Source organism: Nothobranchius furzeri, chromosome 12, assembly GCF_043380555.1.
Source record: "Nothobranchius furzeri strain GRZ-AD chromosome 12, NfurGRZ-RIMD1, whole genome shotgun sequence".
Lineage (NCBI taxonomy): Eukaryota > Metazoa > Chordata > Actinopteri > Cyprinodontiformes > Nothobranchiidae > Nothobranchius > Nothobranchius furzeri.
Genome location: NC_091752.1, coordinates 45,810,369 through 45,827,555, shown reverse-complemented (window position 1 = coordinate 45,827,555; position 17,187 = coordinate 45,810,369). Strand labels below are relative to the sequence as shown.

At 42.8% G+C, this 17,187-nt stretch overlaps 2 protein-coding genes across 6 annotated transcripts in view; both read right to left on the bottom strand.

Moving 5' to 3' along the window:
- Positions 1 to 8,683, bottom strand: part of LOC107373653 (TBC1 domain family member 12) — a 56,190-nt gene extending 47,507 nt beyond the window's left edge. For 2 of the 3 annotated variants that reach the window (XM_070542638.1, XM_070542639.1), the window contains exon 1: positions 1,892 to 3,414. In XM_070542638.1, coding sequence (XP_070398739.1) covers positions 1,892 to 3,204 — 1,313 coding nt within the window. In that variant the 5' untranslated portion in view covers positions 3,205 to 3,414. Of the gene's footprint in view, positions 1 to 1,891; positions 3,415 to 8,566 lie in introns of those variants that run through there. The other variant, XM_070542640.1, reaches the window with a different exon arrangement.
- Positions 8,684 to 16,414: 7,731 nt separating this feature from the next.
- The window catches only part of slc22a15 (solute carrier family 22 member 15), a 53,562-nt gene continuing 52,789 nt past the window's right edge, over positions 16,415 to 17,187 (bottom strand). For all 3 annotated transcript variants that reach the window (XM_054734643.2, XM_054734644.2, XM_070542641.1), the window contains 2 exons: positions 17,001 to 17,159; positions 16,415 to 16,690 (listed from right to left, as the gene is read on the bottom strand). In XM_054734643.2, coding sequence (XP_054590618.1) covers positions 16,646 to 16,690; positions 17,001 to 17,159 — 204 coding nt within the window. In that variant the 3' untranslated portion in view covers positions 16,415 to 16,645. The remainder of the gene's footprint in view (positions 16,691 to 17,000; positions 17,160 to 17,187) is intronic.

Genomic DNA, 17,187 nt, shown 5'->3' with positions numbered 1-17,187 from the left:
TACTGTATACCATAGAAGAAGATCCATAACACACGTTTAACATTCTTTTGAGGAATCCGAGAGTTCATTTGCAACAACAGATAAAAGCCCTTTTTGATTAAACTCCCTTTTTTTCACTATTTTGACTAATATCTGCCTAAATAAAAACTAAAAAGTGCTATTTTTAAATGAATTAAATCTGCGTTTTCCGTTTTACTAGGGCTGCTTGATTATGGCAAAAATAATAATCACTATTATTGTGACTGAAATTGAGATCTCGATTATTTAGGACGATTTTTCAATTTATGTTGATTTTATTTGTTTTTATTCAGTCACAACATTGATCAGGGCACAATCAGGACAAAAATAAATAAGAAACAAGATGATCACTAAAATAACTCCTGATTCCCAGTATAAAAAGACCAATATACTTATAGCTCATAGTCTATGACCCAAGGGCTATAGACCTTGGCTTAACTCATTTAAGTCTAACCAGTACAGACCCAAAAACCAATATCTAAGACTCGTGCTCTCATTGGTTCCACCCAAGTTCCTTCCACTGACGCTAGAATCGAGACAAAAAGATCTGTAACACTGTAGATTTGAGGTTTGTACCTGTAGAATGAAATGTGTGTTTTGAGAGTTTTGATTTCAAACTTGTACCTTGATTTTTTCAATTTGGAAGTCTGCTAGTTACAAAACGAAAGTTTCATGTTTCTGAATGTTTGATGTTAAAAAAATGAGTAGTGAATGTATAAAATAAAAGTTTGATTTTACAAAATAAAAAATACATGTACAAAATGAAAATTTCCTGTTACAAAACAAGAAATACAGGTACGAATTGAGAATTACAAGTTAGAAAACTAAAGTTACAAGTTACAAATCCAAAGTTACGTGTCATGAAACATGTTCCAAGTTACAAAACTTGGTACAAGTTACGCTGAATTTTGTCCCAATCCTAGCTCCATATTAGAGCTGTTGCCTTGCAGCGAGAAGGTCCTGGGTTTGCTTCCCGGCCTGCATGGGATCTTTCTGCATGGAGTTTGCATGTTCTCCCTGTGCATGTGTGGGTTCCTCCCACAGTCCAAAAACATGACTGTTAGGTTAATTGGTCTGTCTAAATTGTCCTTAGGTGTGAGTGTGTGCATGATTGTTTGTCCTGTGATGGACTGGCTCTCTGTCCAGGGTTCTAATTCACTAATTCATGCTAGCATAAACGATCTCCCCTTTGTGCGTTTTTTTTTTCTTTAAAAACACAATTTTCAAGATAATCAACAATTGCAAAAAAGAACATGTTCCGTTCATTCTAACTGAGATCATTCAGAACAAGTGGGTCAAAAACAGTCATTGGCTCCTAAACCAGAACCAGTGCGCGCCCCTGACCCTTAGGAGTGCCCAATCCTGGTCTTGGAGGGCCGGTATTCAGCAGGTTGTGTGGTTTCTCTGCTCCAACACACTTGAACGAAAGGTTGAATCACCTGTGCAACAGCTCATCAGGCTCTGCAGAAGCCTGTTAATCACCAGCTGATTGAAATCAGGTGTGTTGAAGTAGGGTTAAAACTAAAATCTGTTGGATACCGGCCATCCAGGACCAGGATTGGACACCCCTGTGTGAACAGAAATGATGCATGAAGCAGATTTGACCGAGTTAACGAGTCCTAGGTGAGGGGCTATATTCACCATGAAACTTCAGCACTGTGATTTACTTTATCTCATGTCACCCATGGCCTGGATAAAGGCTGTCGTTTCTGGTCTTTATTGGGGGTTGTGTGTGCTGGAGAGGTGTGTGTGGGATGTTCTTCTTCCCTGATGAGGAAGTGTGAAGTTAAACGATGACACATGATGCCCAGGTAAACAAACCAGGTGCTGAGGTGGCTGAAGGGTGTTTTGTTGACATGGAAACCACATTTACCTGGTGAAGAACTCAGCGATGCCGAACCTCTTCGGCATCACCTTGAGGTCCGGGCTGCCGGGCTGCTCGCTCAGCGTGTCCGGGGCGCTCTGCCGACGACCGGCCTCCAACACGACTCGCAGGTCTTCCTCACAACCCTCCTGTCCAAAATAAAAGCCCCCATCTTTATCTGGGGACAGCGGGGTGGCGTCACAGCTGAGGGACACGGAGATGTTGGGGATGGTCCTGAGACTCTGCGGCCTGACGAGTAAACCGAGGTCCCTCAACTCCTTCTCCCGGGTGTTGGGCTCAGACAGCGGGCTGTCACTTGTGTTCAAATTGGAGGGGCTTGATGAGCAGGGGGAGGGAGGCTTGGCACTTGGTCCCAGCATGGGAGAGTCCCTGGAGGGATGGGAGGAATGAGGGCAATCAGCTGCAGATTGTGCACCCTCCCTCGGGCACAGGAGGTCCGAAGGCCCGCTAGAGTCGTTCTGGCTCTTCAAGCCCCAGGGATCATGTTCCTGCCAGGTCCCCGATCCAGACTCGCTGTGTCCGGGGGAATTATCCGAATCGGGCCACTCATCTGCGATGTTAAAAATGTGCAAACCACCGTTGGCTACTTTCACCCCCTCACAGTCCAAACCGAGATTCTGACCCAGAAAGCGGGTGGCCAGCAGGTCCACACAACCCTCAAGACTACCGCAGTCCAGCCTGCCAACTACTCCGTTGGACATGTTTTCATGGGGGCCGGAGGAAGCCACCGCAGGCAGGGCGCAGTCCCGCTGGAGCTTCCCTGGGCATGACTGCTGATCGCAGGGAGTAGAAGTCCTGATGCAGCCTCCTCCCGGGAAAAAGGACTCCGGGGTCTCTTCCTTCATCCGCTGCTGCATCTGTGGGTCTGTGCAATCCAGATCCCCGAGCACAGCTGGACAGGAAGCGAGGCCAAGTCCTCCTCCCTCCCCCAGCGGCTCCTCCTGACTGAATGAGTCAGAAAATCCGTTCAGGCCGCCGCAACCCCTAGAGACGACACAGCTGTCAACCAGGCGCCCGGAGAGGCAGCTATCTGCAGCCACCAACATGATCTCCGGGGTGTGTGAGGGCGGCTGTACGGAGGCGTCTTTGTTTACATTCCTCCCGGTTCCGGAAACACAACTCCGGGTCCCCCCGGCCCCGTGACCCCCCTTGACACCGACAAGTAGCGATAAGCTCCGGTCTTTAAGTGCGTTGTAAGAACCGTGACCCGGTTTCGCTGCTACCTCTCCTCGCTCTTCTTCTTCTTGGTTATCGTTTAAGTCATCAGAAAACGGTTCTCCGTTCTCCTTCGTGGTTTCCATGGCCACTCAGTCCGCCATCCGTGCGTCAGCCCCGGGCGTAAATTCCTCCTCCGGCTTCGGAGCTCCGCAGCAACAGCTTCTGTTGTTCTCGGAGGAAGGGGCTACCATGCTAGCCGGCGAAACCACACCGATAGCAGGCCTACACTGGGTTCTGCCGAGACATCCTGGGGCGCTGGCTGTAAAATACCTCCATGGAAAGAGAAGCGGAGCTCGCTGCCGGCTGGGAGATTAATTAAACCCCTTCAGCTTGTTGCTGCAGCGGCATTTTTGACACAGCCCGACGCCATCTTGAAAATTCCCCAACAATGACGTCAATCCCATCCACTGGAAGATTGACAGCGTCACCTGCTGGTTTGTCTGTGTAACTACACCAGAGACCTCGATGACCCTGTTTAATCAAAAGGGGGGAAATTGAAAAAACTATTTAAAATAAAAATAATGAAGACAAACATGAATAAGAAAAAGGTAATACAGGATCCCAAGATAGGCTAAATTAGCAGCGGTAGCAGCATAAAAGTGAGGAAGAAACTAAAGGAAGAGTTTTCTTTTTCTTTCAAAAAGCAGCTGAATACTCACCTGTTCAGGCTGTCACCAGTCTCTCCTTGTTCGGCTCTTTCTGCCTATTCTGCCTTTCCCAGGATCCACTCATTTCCCTCTTTCCTATATATTTTAATAATTGTAAAAAAATCTTTTCATATTTTCATTTTTTTTGTTTTTGTGAAGCACCACATCATTTTTATCTTGAGAGGCGCTATGTAAAATAGTTTTCTTTCTTTCTTTCGCTAGAGGTGAGTATTTAGCTGCACAACCAGTAGGCTTTGATCACCGGACCTCAGGGACCTGCTGGGGGTGTAGGGACTTAGAAGATCACCGATGTAAGATGGTGCTTGTCCATGTAAGGCCCTATAGACCAGAACCAGGATCTTGAAATGAACCCTGAAGTTGACTGGCAGCCAGTGAAGCTGGAGGAGAAGCGGGGTGATGTGGGTGTGTTTGGAGGACTTGGTCAGAAGCCGAGCACAGGCATTCTGAACCACCTGTAGACGGTTCAGGGAGGTTCTGCTCAGACACGTGAAAAGAGAGTTACAGTAGTCTAAGCTTGAGGAGATGAAGGTGTGGAGAATAATGTCAGGTCAGAGCGATGTAAAGGGTTTTCTGGAGGCCTGGAATTCAGCCACACACAGGAGTTAAATATATATATATAAAGAAAAATATATACTTTATTAAAGGAGTAAGGATTTGGGCATGAGCTGGGTTTCTGCAGCTAAGCACTGTTGGAGGAGTCAGTGTAGAGAGAAAATGTGGCAGAGGCAGAGACAGGGGGAACACTGGCTTGGTTGGGAGAGTTCCCAGGATGTTCCTTTGACAGAAAACTTTCCCTCCTCTTCTGTCTGTGAAAAAGTCTCCTCTTAGGAGGAGCAGACTAGGATCAGAAGCCGTGGTTCTGAACAGGGTCGGAGTCCAGAGGTCGGTGAAGCAGTCCAATCCTTTAAGGGCTAGGCAGGGACAATCCAGGGATGTGAACGTGGTACAGGGTTTGGTAGGTCAGAACAATGAACTGCTGGAATGCTGAGACAAAAGGCTACAGCCAATCTGGCAGAGAAGCAGAGATCATTGAGGGTTTAAATAGAGGAAAGAACAGGTGTGCTCCATGTGGTAATCAGGCAGAAGTCAGGTGAACTAAATGATGCTGATTAGTGCAGGAAGGGCAACCAACGTGACAGGCAGAATATGAGGAACATGAATCATTACAAGCGAGACAGAGGCCTAGTCCACACGTAGCCGGGTTTATTTAAAAACGAATATCCGCCCCTCCAAAAACTTGCATCCACACCACCTCGTTTAAAAAACAGAAACTGTCCACACGTACCCGGATAAATACGTTGTTAAGGACATGCCAGACCTGTAGGCGGCAGTACTTCCCCCGTTCTTAACCTCATCCTTCATCTGTGGTCTTCCTCAAGGAGCAGTAATTCTGCTTGCAAAAACAAACAAGCAGAAAGCACTTGGACAATTGATAAAGCGAGTACAGCTCTGAGGGCATCCATGCTGTCAGCTAGTGTAAACACAGGTCGCACACGTGATGTCAGCATTTTTTTGTCACGGAAAGTGACGTTGCGGACCTTAAAACTCCGGTTTTGTCTGTCCACACGCAGACACCCAAAACGGAGAAAACGCAGATCTTCACTTTGGCCGGAGTTTTTAAAAAGATCCGTTTTCATTTGAAAAAATCCGTTTTCGCGTGGATGACAGGCCAAAACATAGAAAAATATCTACGTTTTGGCAGATCCCCGGCTACGTGTGGACAGGGCCAGAATGGGACTCAGCTTAGCAATGTTCCTGAGGTGGAAGAAGGAGGAGCGAACAAGGGAACTGACATGAGAAGCCAGGGTGAGAGCTGGGTCAAAGGTCACACCAAGGTTCCTGACAGAGAGTTTGGTGTGGGAAGCAAGCTGACCAAGAGAATCTCTGGCTTTGGGAACCAGCTTGTCTGGGGCACAGATGAAGATCTCAGTCTTATCTTCATTCAGCTGTAGAAAGCTCCCAGCCATCCAGGTTTTAAGCAGGTGTGTAACAGCTGCAGCTTAGACATCTCATGAAGTAGATTTGTATTTCATTATCTGAAAGTATCGGATCACGGATAGTTTGAGTTTAACAACAGGAATGACACTCAATATTTCACTTGTTAAGAAATCTGAAGCCTGCCTTGCCCTTATTCCCTTCATGAGCAGCTCATCAGTAACCCTGTTTGTGTGTGTTGTGCCGGGTAATGTGCTTGATGCTTTTTAATGATATTTTAATCAAACTGATTTAAGTGTGATGAGTATAAGTCATGTGTGATTGACAAAAATATGACAGACGAATCTACTGATTTTATCTGAATGCAAACGTGTTGTTCTAAAGTCCTTTTGGGCCAAAATGACAAACTTCTGTGTTGCTAAAAAGAGGAACCAAGACACTGCAGCAAGCCTGACAGGGCACACACACACACAGCCTTATGACTATGGGATAACGGTAAATGGTTCAAAAGCAGAGAAATAGAATGTTGATTGTAACTAAGCAAAGTTTTGAATAAGGATGTGTTGATACTGTTTTAATGAGTCATATGACCATGTTTGCTAAGACAAAGGTTTTGGAGATGGTTAAAGGAAACGGCGTGTGTAATGGAAACACGAGAGAGTTGTTGTTACTCTATGTGTGAAGGTTCAAAGACTACAAAGAAACAACTGCTAAAGAGCGTTATAAATTAACTTTAAGTGACCATATGTATTGTACCAAGTTCATACAAAGTGTACTAATCTGTAACTGATTTGACTGTTGATGTTGAAGCAGGGGGACTCACTTCTGGTCCTGAAGAGCCACCATCCAGCATATTTTTCTTGTTTCTGTACTCCAACACATCTAATTCAGTGGTTGATTCACCTGTTCAGCAGCTCATCGAGCTCTTCAGAAGCCTGGTGATCACCTGCTGATTTAAATCTGCTGTGTAGAAGTAGAGTTAAAACAAAAACATGTAGGACCAGGAGTGAGTACCGCTGTGGTAAATTAAGGATTAGGGCAGGAAGTGGAGTTTCACTCTGGGGACAGCTGGCCGACCAAGAAACAGGAACTTGGTTGATATGGAGAGCAGCTGCAGGGCCTGACAAAGATTCAACTGATGGAAAAAGCTGGTTTCAGAGGAAACACAGTCTCTTACACTCAGACTGACTACAAAAGCCGGGTCAGACAGAAATCTGGGTTTTTGTCATGCCTGTCAGAACCCCAGTCAACAAGTGACAAGGATTGCAGCATGGAGGGTTTGGGGGCACGGTCATCTCACCCAAACACTGGATTGCTGAGCGGACACCCACAGGAAAGTCCCATCACCATCGGGAAGCCCCCAGAGTCTAACCTAGCAGTCCTCGAGTTGCAGAGTTACCTCCTGGATCATCACTCTGGGGGAACTTGTGTAGAGCAGAAGAGTGAGACACATCTCAAGATGGTGGAAGCTTTTCTTTGTTCACCAAAATCAACGGAAAATCAAAATCTCAATCAGAGCAAAGTCACGGCCCACAGCGAACTAGGGTGAGTAACATCCTGAGACTATTCACCTGTAAAAACGTTTTCTTTTTGACTGGCAGCAAACTGCCATGATTACCATGCTCTGCGCATACTGAAGCTACACTAAATAAAATAACAAAATCACCCAAAAGAGAAGTTGTGGACAATCAGTTTTGTGACTGGTTACTTTTCACGAGTAAAACTTATTAAAGAAACAAGTGTATGACATCAGTTGCTTTTATCTTGTTTTTCTGAACCCCACTTGATCGTGAGCCAGCTAACGGTTAGCATTAGCTAATCTGCTTGTAGTTGTACTTTTGATCCCTAACTCTGGACTGTTTTTGCCTCTGTGCCTTTGCTGGTTTCTCTGTTTCCCTCCACAGCACCTAGATTAGAACATTGTGCGCCAGTAAAAAACATCTTACCTTTGTTCAATAAAGTTCTAGGGAAAACAGTGTAACGTCATGAAATGGACTGATTTTAAAGATCCCACAGGTCATATGCAGCCAGAGCAAATAACACTGGCTGCTACATGTTCTGCTGTATCTTCCCTTGTCAGGAGTCTGTGAGTCAGCACAACTCAGCATTTTAATCAGATGACTTCATCAGCTGAGCGCAGCTTCATCAGATAATAAAGATGAACAGTAAGTAGCATTCCTTTCCCCAAGGTTCCTCACAAGAGAACCGTTTTTGATAAATCTTTATTCCCAGAAGAAAGAAGATTTCATAATTAAAGTAATCGTTTTATAATTCAAAATAATCATTGAAGAAAGAAGATTTTATGATTAAAAATCATTACATAATGCCATGTATAATTAAGCAATGAAATGTCCATGAATCTGTATTCAATGATGGTTTACTATGTTTACTAGATGAGGCCATAGACACCTGATCACACAACAGACAAGAAGTAAGGTTAAAATTACGAACTCATGACACATAACTAACCTTGTCTGATACAAGCCATCTTCCCAAGCTAGCCCAACTCTTTAACAGATGTTACGTCTCAGGGTTGACTTGTATTTCTATTTGTGCGTGGGCGTGATATTCAGCCGCTCTTTAAACTGCCTGCACACTGTAGGAGCTAATTAGCAATCACCAATAACCTAGACTCTGATTCTGGCAAAACCAACTTCATGCAGCTCAAGGGAGACTCAGTTTACTCACAATCCATGTCCATGAAGCTTATGTACACTTAAGGTTAAGACCCTTGCCAGCTGTTCCTTTTATGCTAAGGAGACAACTGATATTACCTGTAGCCTAGGATGGAGGAAACACTTATATCAATACCTAGTGATGGCCTTTACAACCAGCATCTCACCTTTGCTCGGTTACCGACAGGAGGAGACCCCACTCGTAAATCCTTTATTCGTTCCACGAATCCGAGGAACTAGATTTTATTTCACACAGAATAAAAAAGAATAATAATCCAAACAAAACCCCGACAAATCGAGTTAAAAAGTAAAACAACTCTTTGCCAATAAACAGTTATAGCAAAGTTGAGCTGAATAAGCTCCAAAAATGGGACTAGGTCTGATTATCACAGACAACAAGCTCAAAGCAAAAGCTTCCTCCTTTCCATCTCTGTACCCCACAAACTCTTCCCATCAAAAGGCCCTCTTCCAGACCCAGTAGCTCCTTTTTATTTACTGTCCCCCCTCCCTCACAGTTGTTTGCTGCTTCAGACTTCAGACTTCCTGGTCACGTGTTCCTCTTCTTCTTGTTACTTCTCCAATGGACCCAAAGAGACCATAAATCTTGGATGTCATGATGTCACCTTTTCTTCTTCCAGTCTTCATCCGTTCACATGTTTCTTCTTCTCAGCGCCTCCTGCAGGATTCCTTTCTTCTCCTTTGGAATTACCTCACCTCCTCTCGTAGCCATTGGTCAGTAGAGGGAATACGTGGCTCATGATTCAAATGGTCATTTCCAGCATTAGCTGGACAAGATGTATCCACAGAGGATAAAAGATAACATACATGCTTACTCCCCACATCTGTTCAGGTCGGAACAGGTTATAACCACAACATGAATCGTTTAACCATATCAGCAGAGTGAAGGCACATCACTGATTTACGACATCACAGTTCAGGCGGTTACTGCCAGGGCACGCACACGCACACACACACACGCACACGCACACACACACACACACACGATAAGAGAAGCCTTTAGCTTGGTTTCACACACACACACATACGCCTTGTAGAGCCTAGAATTGATTTCACATAATGAGAGACATAATCCAGACTTAATTCCATACATTAACAAGTCAGAGATTCTGTGTCTCAGAGCGTGCGTTTCTGAGATTCTTGGTAAGTTTGGTCATAGATAACAGCGGGTATATAAACTAGCCGCTCTGCTTTCTCATCATTCGTGAGAGCAAGCTGGAGACTGGCCATCTCTTAGCAGATCTCTAGCTCAGAAATATTTTGACACGCTGTCAAAACCTTCAAGCTTTTTGCACCTGCGAAGCTGAACAACAAGATAGTTTTCCTGCAGAACAAAGCTGACTCAAACTCCTTCAGAGTTGAGTTTAAGACGCTTGGTTCCATTCATCTATCGCTGTGACCCGGAGGCATCTGAGGACTGATTTGGTCGCATCGAGGTTTCTCTACGAACCAGGTGCAGTGGGGTCGACGGCTCCTGGACATCTCGGATCCAATCGAGGTCTCCAAATGGGTGAGGTAGACACAACAAGATAGCGTCTGCATGTGGTTCTGATAATAGCAACTTAATAGTTTAGATGCTAACCAAATTCTTTTATCCAGAATGCACCTCTCTGAAGATACGGAGATTCTGATTCATCATCTCATATTTACACGTAGTTTTCAGACACCCATCTTTTCGTTCCATCCACTCACAGGATAATAGTTTAAACCATTTGTCAAGTCTTATTTGTTTGTAAAATAAATTCTTATTTGTTTGCAAACACTGACTGGTTCTTGGATCATAAATGAAGTGTGAACGATCCCTTAATAATTAAAAGAATCCTAGAACCTTCTAATTAATCATCCTAAGACCAAGCAAGGTGATATTCTATAACTAATAGAGTATTACAGCTATCGGTCACAAGTAATGAGAATAGAAATGAATAGTTTTTAAATCAATTTATTTAGCCCACATTACTCTACTATTTTCCATTACAATAGTAACTTGAAAAGATGTCGCACGAGTGCTGCGTCTAAATATAATTTGAGTTTTTTCTCATCGTACAGCCCTGGTTTACGATTTTACAATTTTAATTAATCTGGGCCTAGGGGTGAATTAATCTTGCAAAATTAACAGCTTTTTGAAATTTACCCAGACACTGAGCTCTCCCCTCCCTCGGTGATGGCTCAGACATGCTTGTGTTTAAGATGCTCCATCATCACCGTCCTACTCCCGTCATGCCATGTCTGTTTACATACGTTACAGGTGACTATGTCTTTGCTTTGTTTAACATAAAGTGCTCCAAAACTTTTGAAGTTTTTATTTTCTTGGGTCTTCTGCCATTTTCTAGTGTGTCGTTCCACATCAAAACACCTAGCCTAGTGAGCTAGACCAAATTCTTGCCTTGCAAAGTTTAAAAATTATTTTTATTTAGTCTGGCTTGCCAGGCTACAAAGCACCAGCTTTCTCTCTTGTTCTGATCTGCCTAGGTCTGCTCTGCTGCCGCTTACAGACGAGCTGCGCGCATTGACTGTTAAATAACGGTTGCACAACAAGAAAGAGGCTGCACAACACAACGAATTGATGACAAAATGCGTTGATTGATTTTTATCAGTTTCATCGATTCGTTGTTGCAGGCCTAGTTCAGACTTCCTCAGTCGGCTACTGAGAAGCACCGAACCACAGAGGAAGTAGGCTGAGGCATCTGAGAAACGCAGATAATTCTGGCTGAGTCCCTCCTTACACGCCAGCCTAATAACTTTCACTGGAAACCTGCCAGGGGCTCTGTTTCCCCTCTTGAACCTTTAATTTTCATTGATGATATAAATAGGTCCTTTGGGTATGCCAGGGAAACAACACTTTATAATAATTTGACACAGACGCAGAAATATAGTTTATAAAAATAAATTTGTTACTATATTTCTACTACTAACGATGATGAATGGTGATTTAAAGTATTATCAGCTGAAACAATGCATACACTCTGATGAAACATGATCTAGAGGTTATTAACAGCCTAATTAAGTGACTCAGAAAAGATGTGATGTCTGGATTTATGAAATAATCTGGTTCAATCTTATTTAGATTTAATCCTATCCAATGCCAGTGCAAAGTCACGGTACCCGTGTGTATGGAGGCTTCTCAGCGATCCGACTGGCCACAAATTCTTCTCTGCAAGGCCGTGGTTTTACTTCTGGATATCACAGACGTATTCCTCTGAACATGCATCAGCCGGTCAGAGACAGCCTCCTGCTGCAGGCGGACCATTTCTCATCTGATGAGTTGTTTTGCAGAATAAAACAAATAGTAATTGGTTGATTCTGAAAATGGATGGTTCTTATGCCGCCAAAATAATTCCACTGAAAAATCTGGTTTGATTTCCCAAAGGATGGTAATTTAACGTACGCTGAAAGCGTTTGCAAGAACTACGAATATTTTCTTTAATGATTTATGGCAAAATGAAAAACTGAACCCAGTTCATATTTATATAGATGTTAAAGTGTAGTTATACTGCATTTCTACAATTTAATGCCGAGTCTGGCCAATACCTTTAAGGGTCCGTTGTTTATACATTTTGGACCAACCAGAATTAAGAAAGTTGGGTGGTACCAAAGGGTCCTCAGATGTCCCCTTTCTCAGACACTTAGAAAAGCTTATTCCACTTAATATGTGAAGTAAATATGTTAAACAGTAATTTGTTAATACTGATATTAGTATGTGAGATAACTGAAAATAAGTCATTATTAAATCATCAAGTAGGCTCGTTTGGTGTATTTAAGACCTGAAATAAGGCATTTTAAAAATAAACATTTATGTTGATTCATTCGTTACTGTAAAGTAGTCAAGACATTGTTAAATTACTTTAGATACAACTTTCATTGTAAATAATGTAACTGTAATTATTATTAAAGTGAAGAAATAATTTTATGACACAGAGTAAGATTCTTTATTAAAGTATTCACACATGGAAACTATCAATGTGAATAAATCGTATGGCAATAGTTCTTCTGCTCATTATTATCATTGTGGAAAAGTATGGACTCCAACCTTTTTGAGACCGTAAGCTACTTTCTCACTTACCTCTGGCTCTACAGCAAGAGGGATATTGGAATTCCTCCCGTTGCACAGTAGCCTTTCTTATGTTTGTGAAACCAACTGGTTCCATTGTCCCGGTGGCCGATTGCCCATCTGGAACAAGAACTTTCGAAGGTGAGAGATGCTAATTACTTCTCTCCCCTTTACATTGCTTCTGGATTCTGAACAATTCCTGTCGGTTGTCGACCGAAATAAACTAGCCTTCACCTTCGCCAAACCACCAATACACCTTCCTACGGTGTCCATTTGGGTACTCTAACTCACCCTCTGAGTTTAAGATCTTCTTGGACAAAGCTTGCCCCGAGGCTCGTGAATGTGGTACCATAATCTGTAAACAGACTTTGGACGAACATCTGTCTGAGTTGGACCATGTCATGGGTCAGCTCACCACTGCAAGTGCAAAAATCTCCCTCACCAAAGGCCAGTGGTGCAGGTGTAAAGTACAGTTTGTTGGCCTCCTTGTGGGACCACAGGCAGTGCAGCCTCAACATGGTAGAGTCCAAGGTGTTGCCACCATAAAAGCACCAACAAATGTCTCTAAACTTTGGAGTTTTCAGGGTGTGTGCAACTACTCCCGCCAATTTGTAGAGAACCATGCAGAGTTGGTGACACCTCTGACTGCCTTGCTAAGAAATGAGGCACCTTTCGAGTGGACTGAGCAGCAACACCTGACTATGAAATATTTCCGCCTGAGCAATGTCATTTGGTTATTTTAGATGACCTGATGGTCCAGACTGCCGACCATCCAGAGGTGGTAAAATTATTCACTCAGTACAGACATGTTTGATTTTTGGCCCTCTTTTATGTTGAATTTATTTCACAGTTTTCATTGGTTCACTCAATCCATTGTTTTACACATTTGTCCTGTACCAGAATGTTTCACCAATTTTGTAATTTGTATTTTGTAATTTGAATTGCTTTTGTTTTCTGATTTATTCAATATATTTACCTTCAACTGAACCATGTTCAGCGCTTTGGGCTTCCTGACAGGGTTGCGGAAGGCGCTTTATAAATAAAGCTTTGATTGATTGATTGACATCATCGTAATATGTGTTTTTTTACTCACACAAAATGTCTTTCATCATAATAGATCAATCAGTCTAAATACTAATTATTTTGTTTTGTTTAAAAATCCACGAGATAAATTGCAAATAAATGTTTTAGCAAATCAAATCTACCCTACTCAAAAAAGATATTTTCTGGAGAGTTTCCAAGACACAACATAGGACCCTCACAGTTATTTAATAGTGGATTTGAAACCGGAAACACCAGAACGTCTATGGTTGTGCAGCGGAGCACTTCCGGGTCAGATGACAGTGGTCACTTTGCCTAAAATAGAGCAATGTCAGCCAGGATTCTCAAGGCTTTGTCTCGCATGAAACCACGGAAACGTCAAGAGTTTTTAAAAGGCTGTTCGCATGACACTCTAAACTAGGGATGAGCGAGTACACCACTATCTGTATCTGTTCAACCAACTAAATTATCTGTATATATATATCTGTACTCGGGATGGGCGTGGCATAACCCGGAAGTGGGTGTGGTTTACATCAATATATTATTTTAAGTCTGAAATTGATATAGATTGATCAGAAGTTGCTATGTGTATTGTTTATTTGAAAACTATTTACAGAACAGCCTCAGAACTGAGATTAAATATTTTTGATCGCAATAGTAAAGGAACTATTACAGAACAAGGGTTTCAATAAAATCAGAACATTAATATTTAAGTGCATGGATTAATACATCTGAACTCATGCAGTAGGAACTAGGAAATATGAAATGCTAGAACCAGACACAACTTTATATATATATTTTTTATTTTAATTTGATTAAACTGATTTTTTTCTTAACGTTCTTGGCATTTTGCCCCACACAAAGTTAAACAAAACAATGTTGATTAAGGTGTGTGTGTCTGAGAGAGATAGAGAGGGTGAGAGGGAGAGAGATGGAGTTAAAAATATTAAAACCCCAACCGGAGCGGAGTTAGTGACTGACACAGCACGTCAGCTCTGTCTTGTCAAATGCACCATGTAAGTTACGAAAAATGTAACTTTAAATATTCAACCGAAAAAGAGGCGAGCTGAATAAAACCTAGGGAAAACTGAAGAAACGTGAGCAACAGTGAAGCAATCACAGCGAGATCCGTTACTGTCTGTGTGTGTGGATGAACCGGACGGACTGCGCTCCCGGCCGGCTGGATAGTTTTGTGTGTAGGGAGGGGCGGGCGCTCTATGTGACTGGCCAATCACAGAGCGTGAAGACAGTTACCCAATGAGGATTTTCCTTCAGCACGATTACAGATATTTACTAGTTTTACTCGTTTCATGCTCGTATTCGTCAAAAATGCTTTATCCATACCGGATACTCGTCTGAAACGAGTATCCGGCTCATCCCTAATATATACCTTATTTAATATTATCTCTTTTCAGATGGAAGTTGAGTAAATGTTTTTCTTTATACCACTGCACTTTGTTACTCTTGTGTTTTGTCATGTTCTGTCCCATCATGTCTGTCTTGTTTGCAGATGGGAACGTGAGAAACATAACTTCCAGTCCTTTGTATGTAAAGTGCATGTGAAGAAGTCGACAATAAAAGCTATATTTATCTCTTATTTATTCATAAATCCAGCTTTAAAACATTTCTCAAACCTGGTTGTTGTCAATGTTCCCACTTAGACTACACAATTGTCCAAAATTGCTTTATCCCAGAAAATGTGTCACCATCAGACCACAACCCCTTCAGCACAGGGTGGGTGGGTGGGGGGGGGGGGGGGGTGTCCTACCTGGACATTTTCAAAGGGGACAGTTATTAACAGATTGGAAATTTTTCTAAACAAAACAGAAACATAATAAAAATTTTACTAAGCCAACAAATTCACTTACATTGAAATCTGTAGGAATGAATGAAAATGGGTTCAAAGTGCTCATTCATCTCAGCAGCTGAGCTAGAACAAGTCAATCGGATTTTATCTTTTAAAATCAGTAAACTTATGAGCAGCAGCTTTTATTTTGAAAGCTATAGAGAAATAGCCCAGTTGTCACTGATTCGGGGTCATCCCACCACCTTCAAAAATCCCCGTGAGGAACTTAAAAAAATAAAAATGACTTTAGAGAATTCACCTGAAAACCGGAGAATCCGATGAGTTTTGTTACGGAGGTACTGTGTGTTTGGATAAAGTGCTCAGAATATAAACCTGCAGATGAAGGTTTCTGTATCAATATGCTGGTGAAGGTTCTCAGTCGTCCAGGTCATGCTAATCCAAAAGGGTACAAATGAAGGCAACTGGACTTCTTTGGTTTTCGGCTTCAAGGTTTTTCATTGTTGTCGTTGTTAGCCTCAAGGGCAACATGCCGATTATCACTTGTAAGTCGCTTTGGACAAAAGCGTCTGCTAAATACATAAACATATAAGAAACCAAAGTTCAGTTGCCTTCTTCTTTTAGAGCCTTTATTATCACCAGTTTGAAGTCTACACCCCGAGACTAAATCCTTTAACACCAGTAAGAACCCAGCCAGCAACTGGTCTGACGGATGAACACACTGAGGGCTGAGTGTGAGAACGCTCTGCAGCTTGTCATCTGACACTTCAACCTTTCACAGTGCAGGTCAGAGTCATTTTAACCAAAGTGAAAACACAATGAATCACCAATAACTTCAGTGGAACTGTCCCATCATCACACAGCTCTGATGGGCCAATGGGACTCCATCTGAAACGTCAACTCTGCTCTCAGAAGCTCACGTTTCACCCGAAGTCCCTCTGGAGTTCACCGGGAAACTCCTCCTACACCGACTCAAATACTGGCTCATTTATGAAAGAACATAAAAATTACCATTGTTTGAAAAAAAAAAATACATTTTCTCCTGGAATGGAAAGTGCTCACAACAGGAATGTTTCACAATCAGTCTCCAGATGAAAACCCAGTTCTTCTGCATCTCTGGAAGGTACACGTTTCCAAACATCCTGTTTTCCGACAGGAAAGGCAGCAACTGTTCTGCAGGACTCAGGACTTAAGGCAGAAGCTGCAGAGCATTTCCGCAGCATCTCGGTTGTGATGTCACAGACAATAACTGAAAACCCAGAGGTCATTGGTCCTCTGAGTTCAGGCTGAGAAAGCTGCTCCTGCAGGATTAGCAGATGAAGACCAGGCCACTACTCACTTAGGGTTTGACTTCCTGTTGTCGTCTTCATACAGCAGAGCCTGGCAACAAGAAGATGTGAGTAATCTAACATCAGACAATGCACACAGGAAATGATCTCAAAGGGTTTAATGATAAAATCAGGATGCTTTTAAAGAGAATAAAAAGTTGCGTTTTAGCAGCTTGTGACCAGAACTCTTCAAATCTGCCTCATTAATAAACCAAAACACTAGAGGATTAGACTTGTATTCAGCTGAAGGTGATACTTTCACTTTCGCTTCTGTCAACCAGAACCCACACTCTTCACTGTGAAAACTACAGATCTGTCCGAAACGCTGCAGTGCTAAAAAAAAAAAAGGGGCTCTAACCAACCTTGCTCTCCAGAACCCGGCTATGGGTCGGGCTGCTCAGGTCCTCCAGAGTCTCAGCTGCTGGCCTGTTGAGGGTCTCAGGCAGCAGGAGGCCCACGCATCCAGCAGACAGGCCACTCAGGCAGAAGATCGTGAAGGGCATGGAGGTGTGCAGCGCTCGCTGAAACATTCAACACATTTACCTGAGC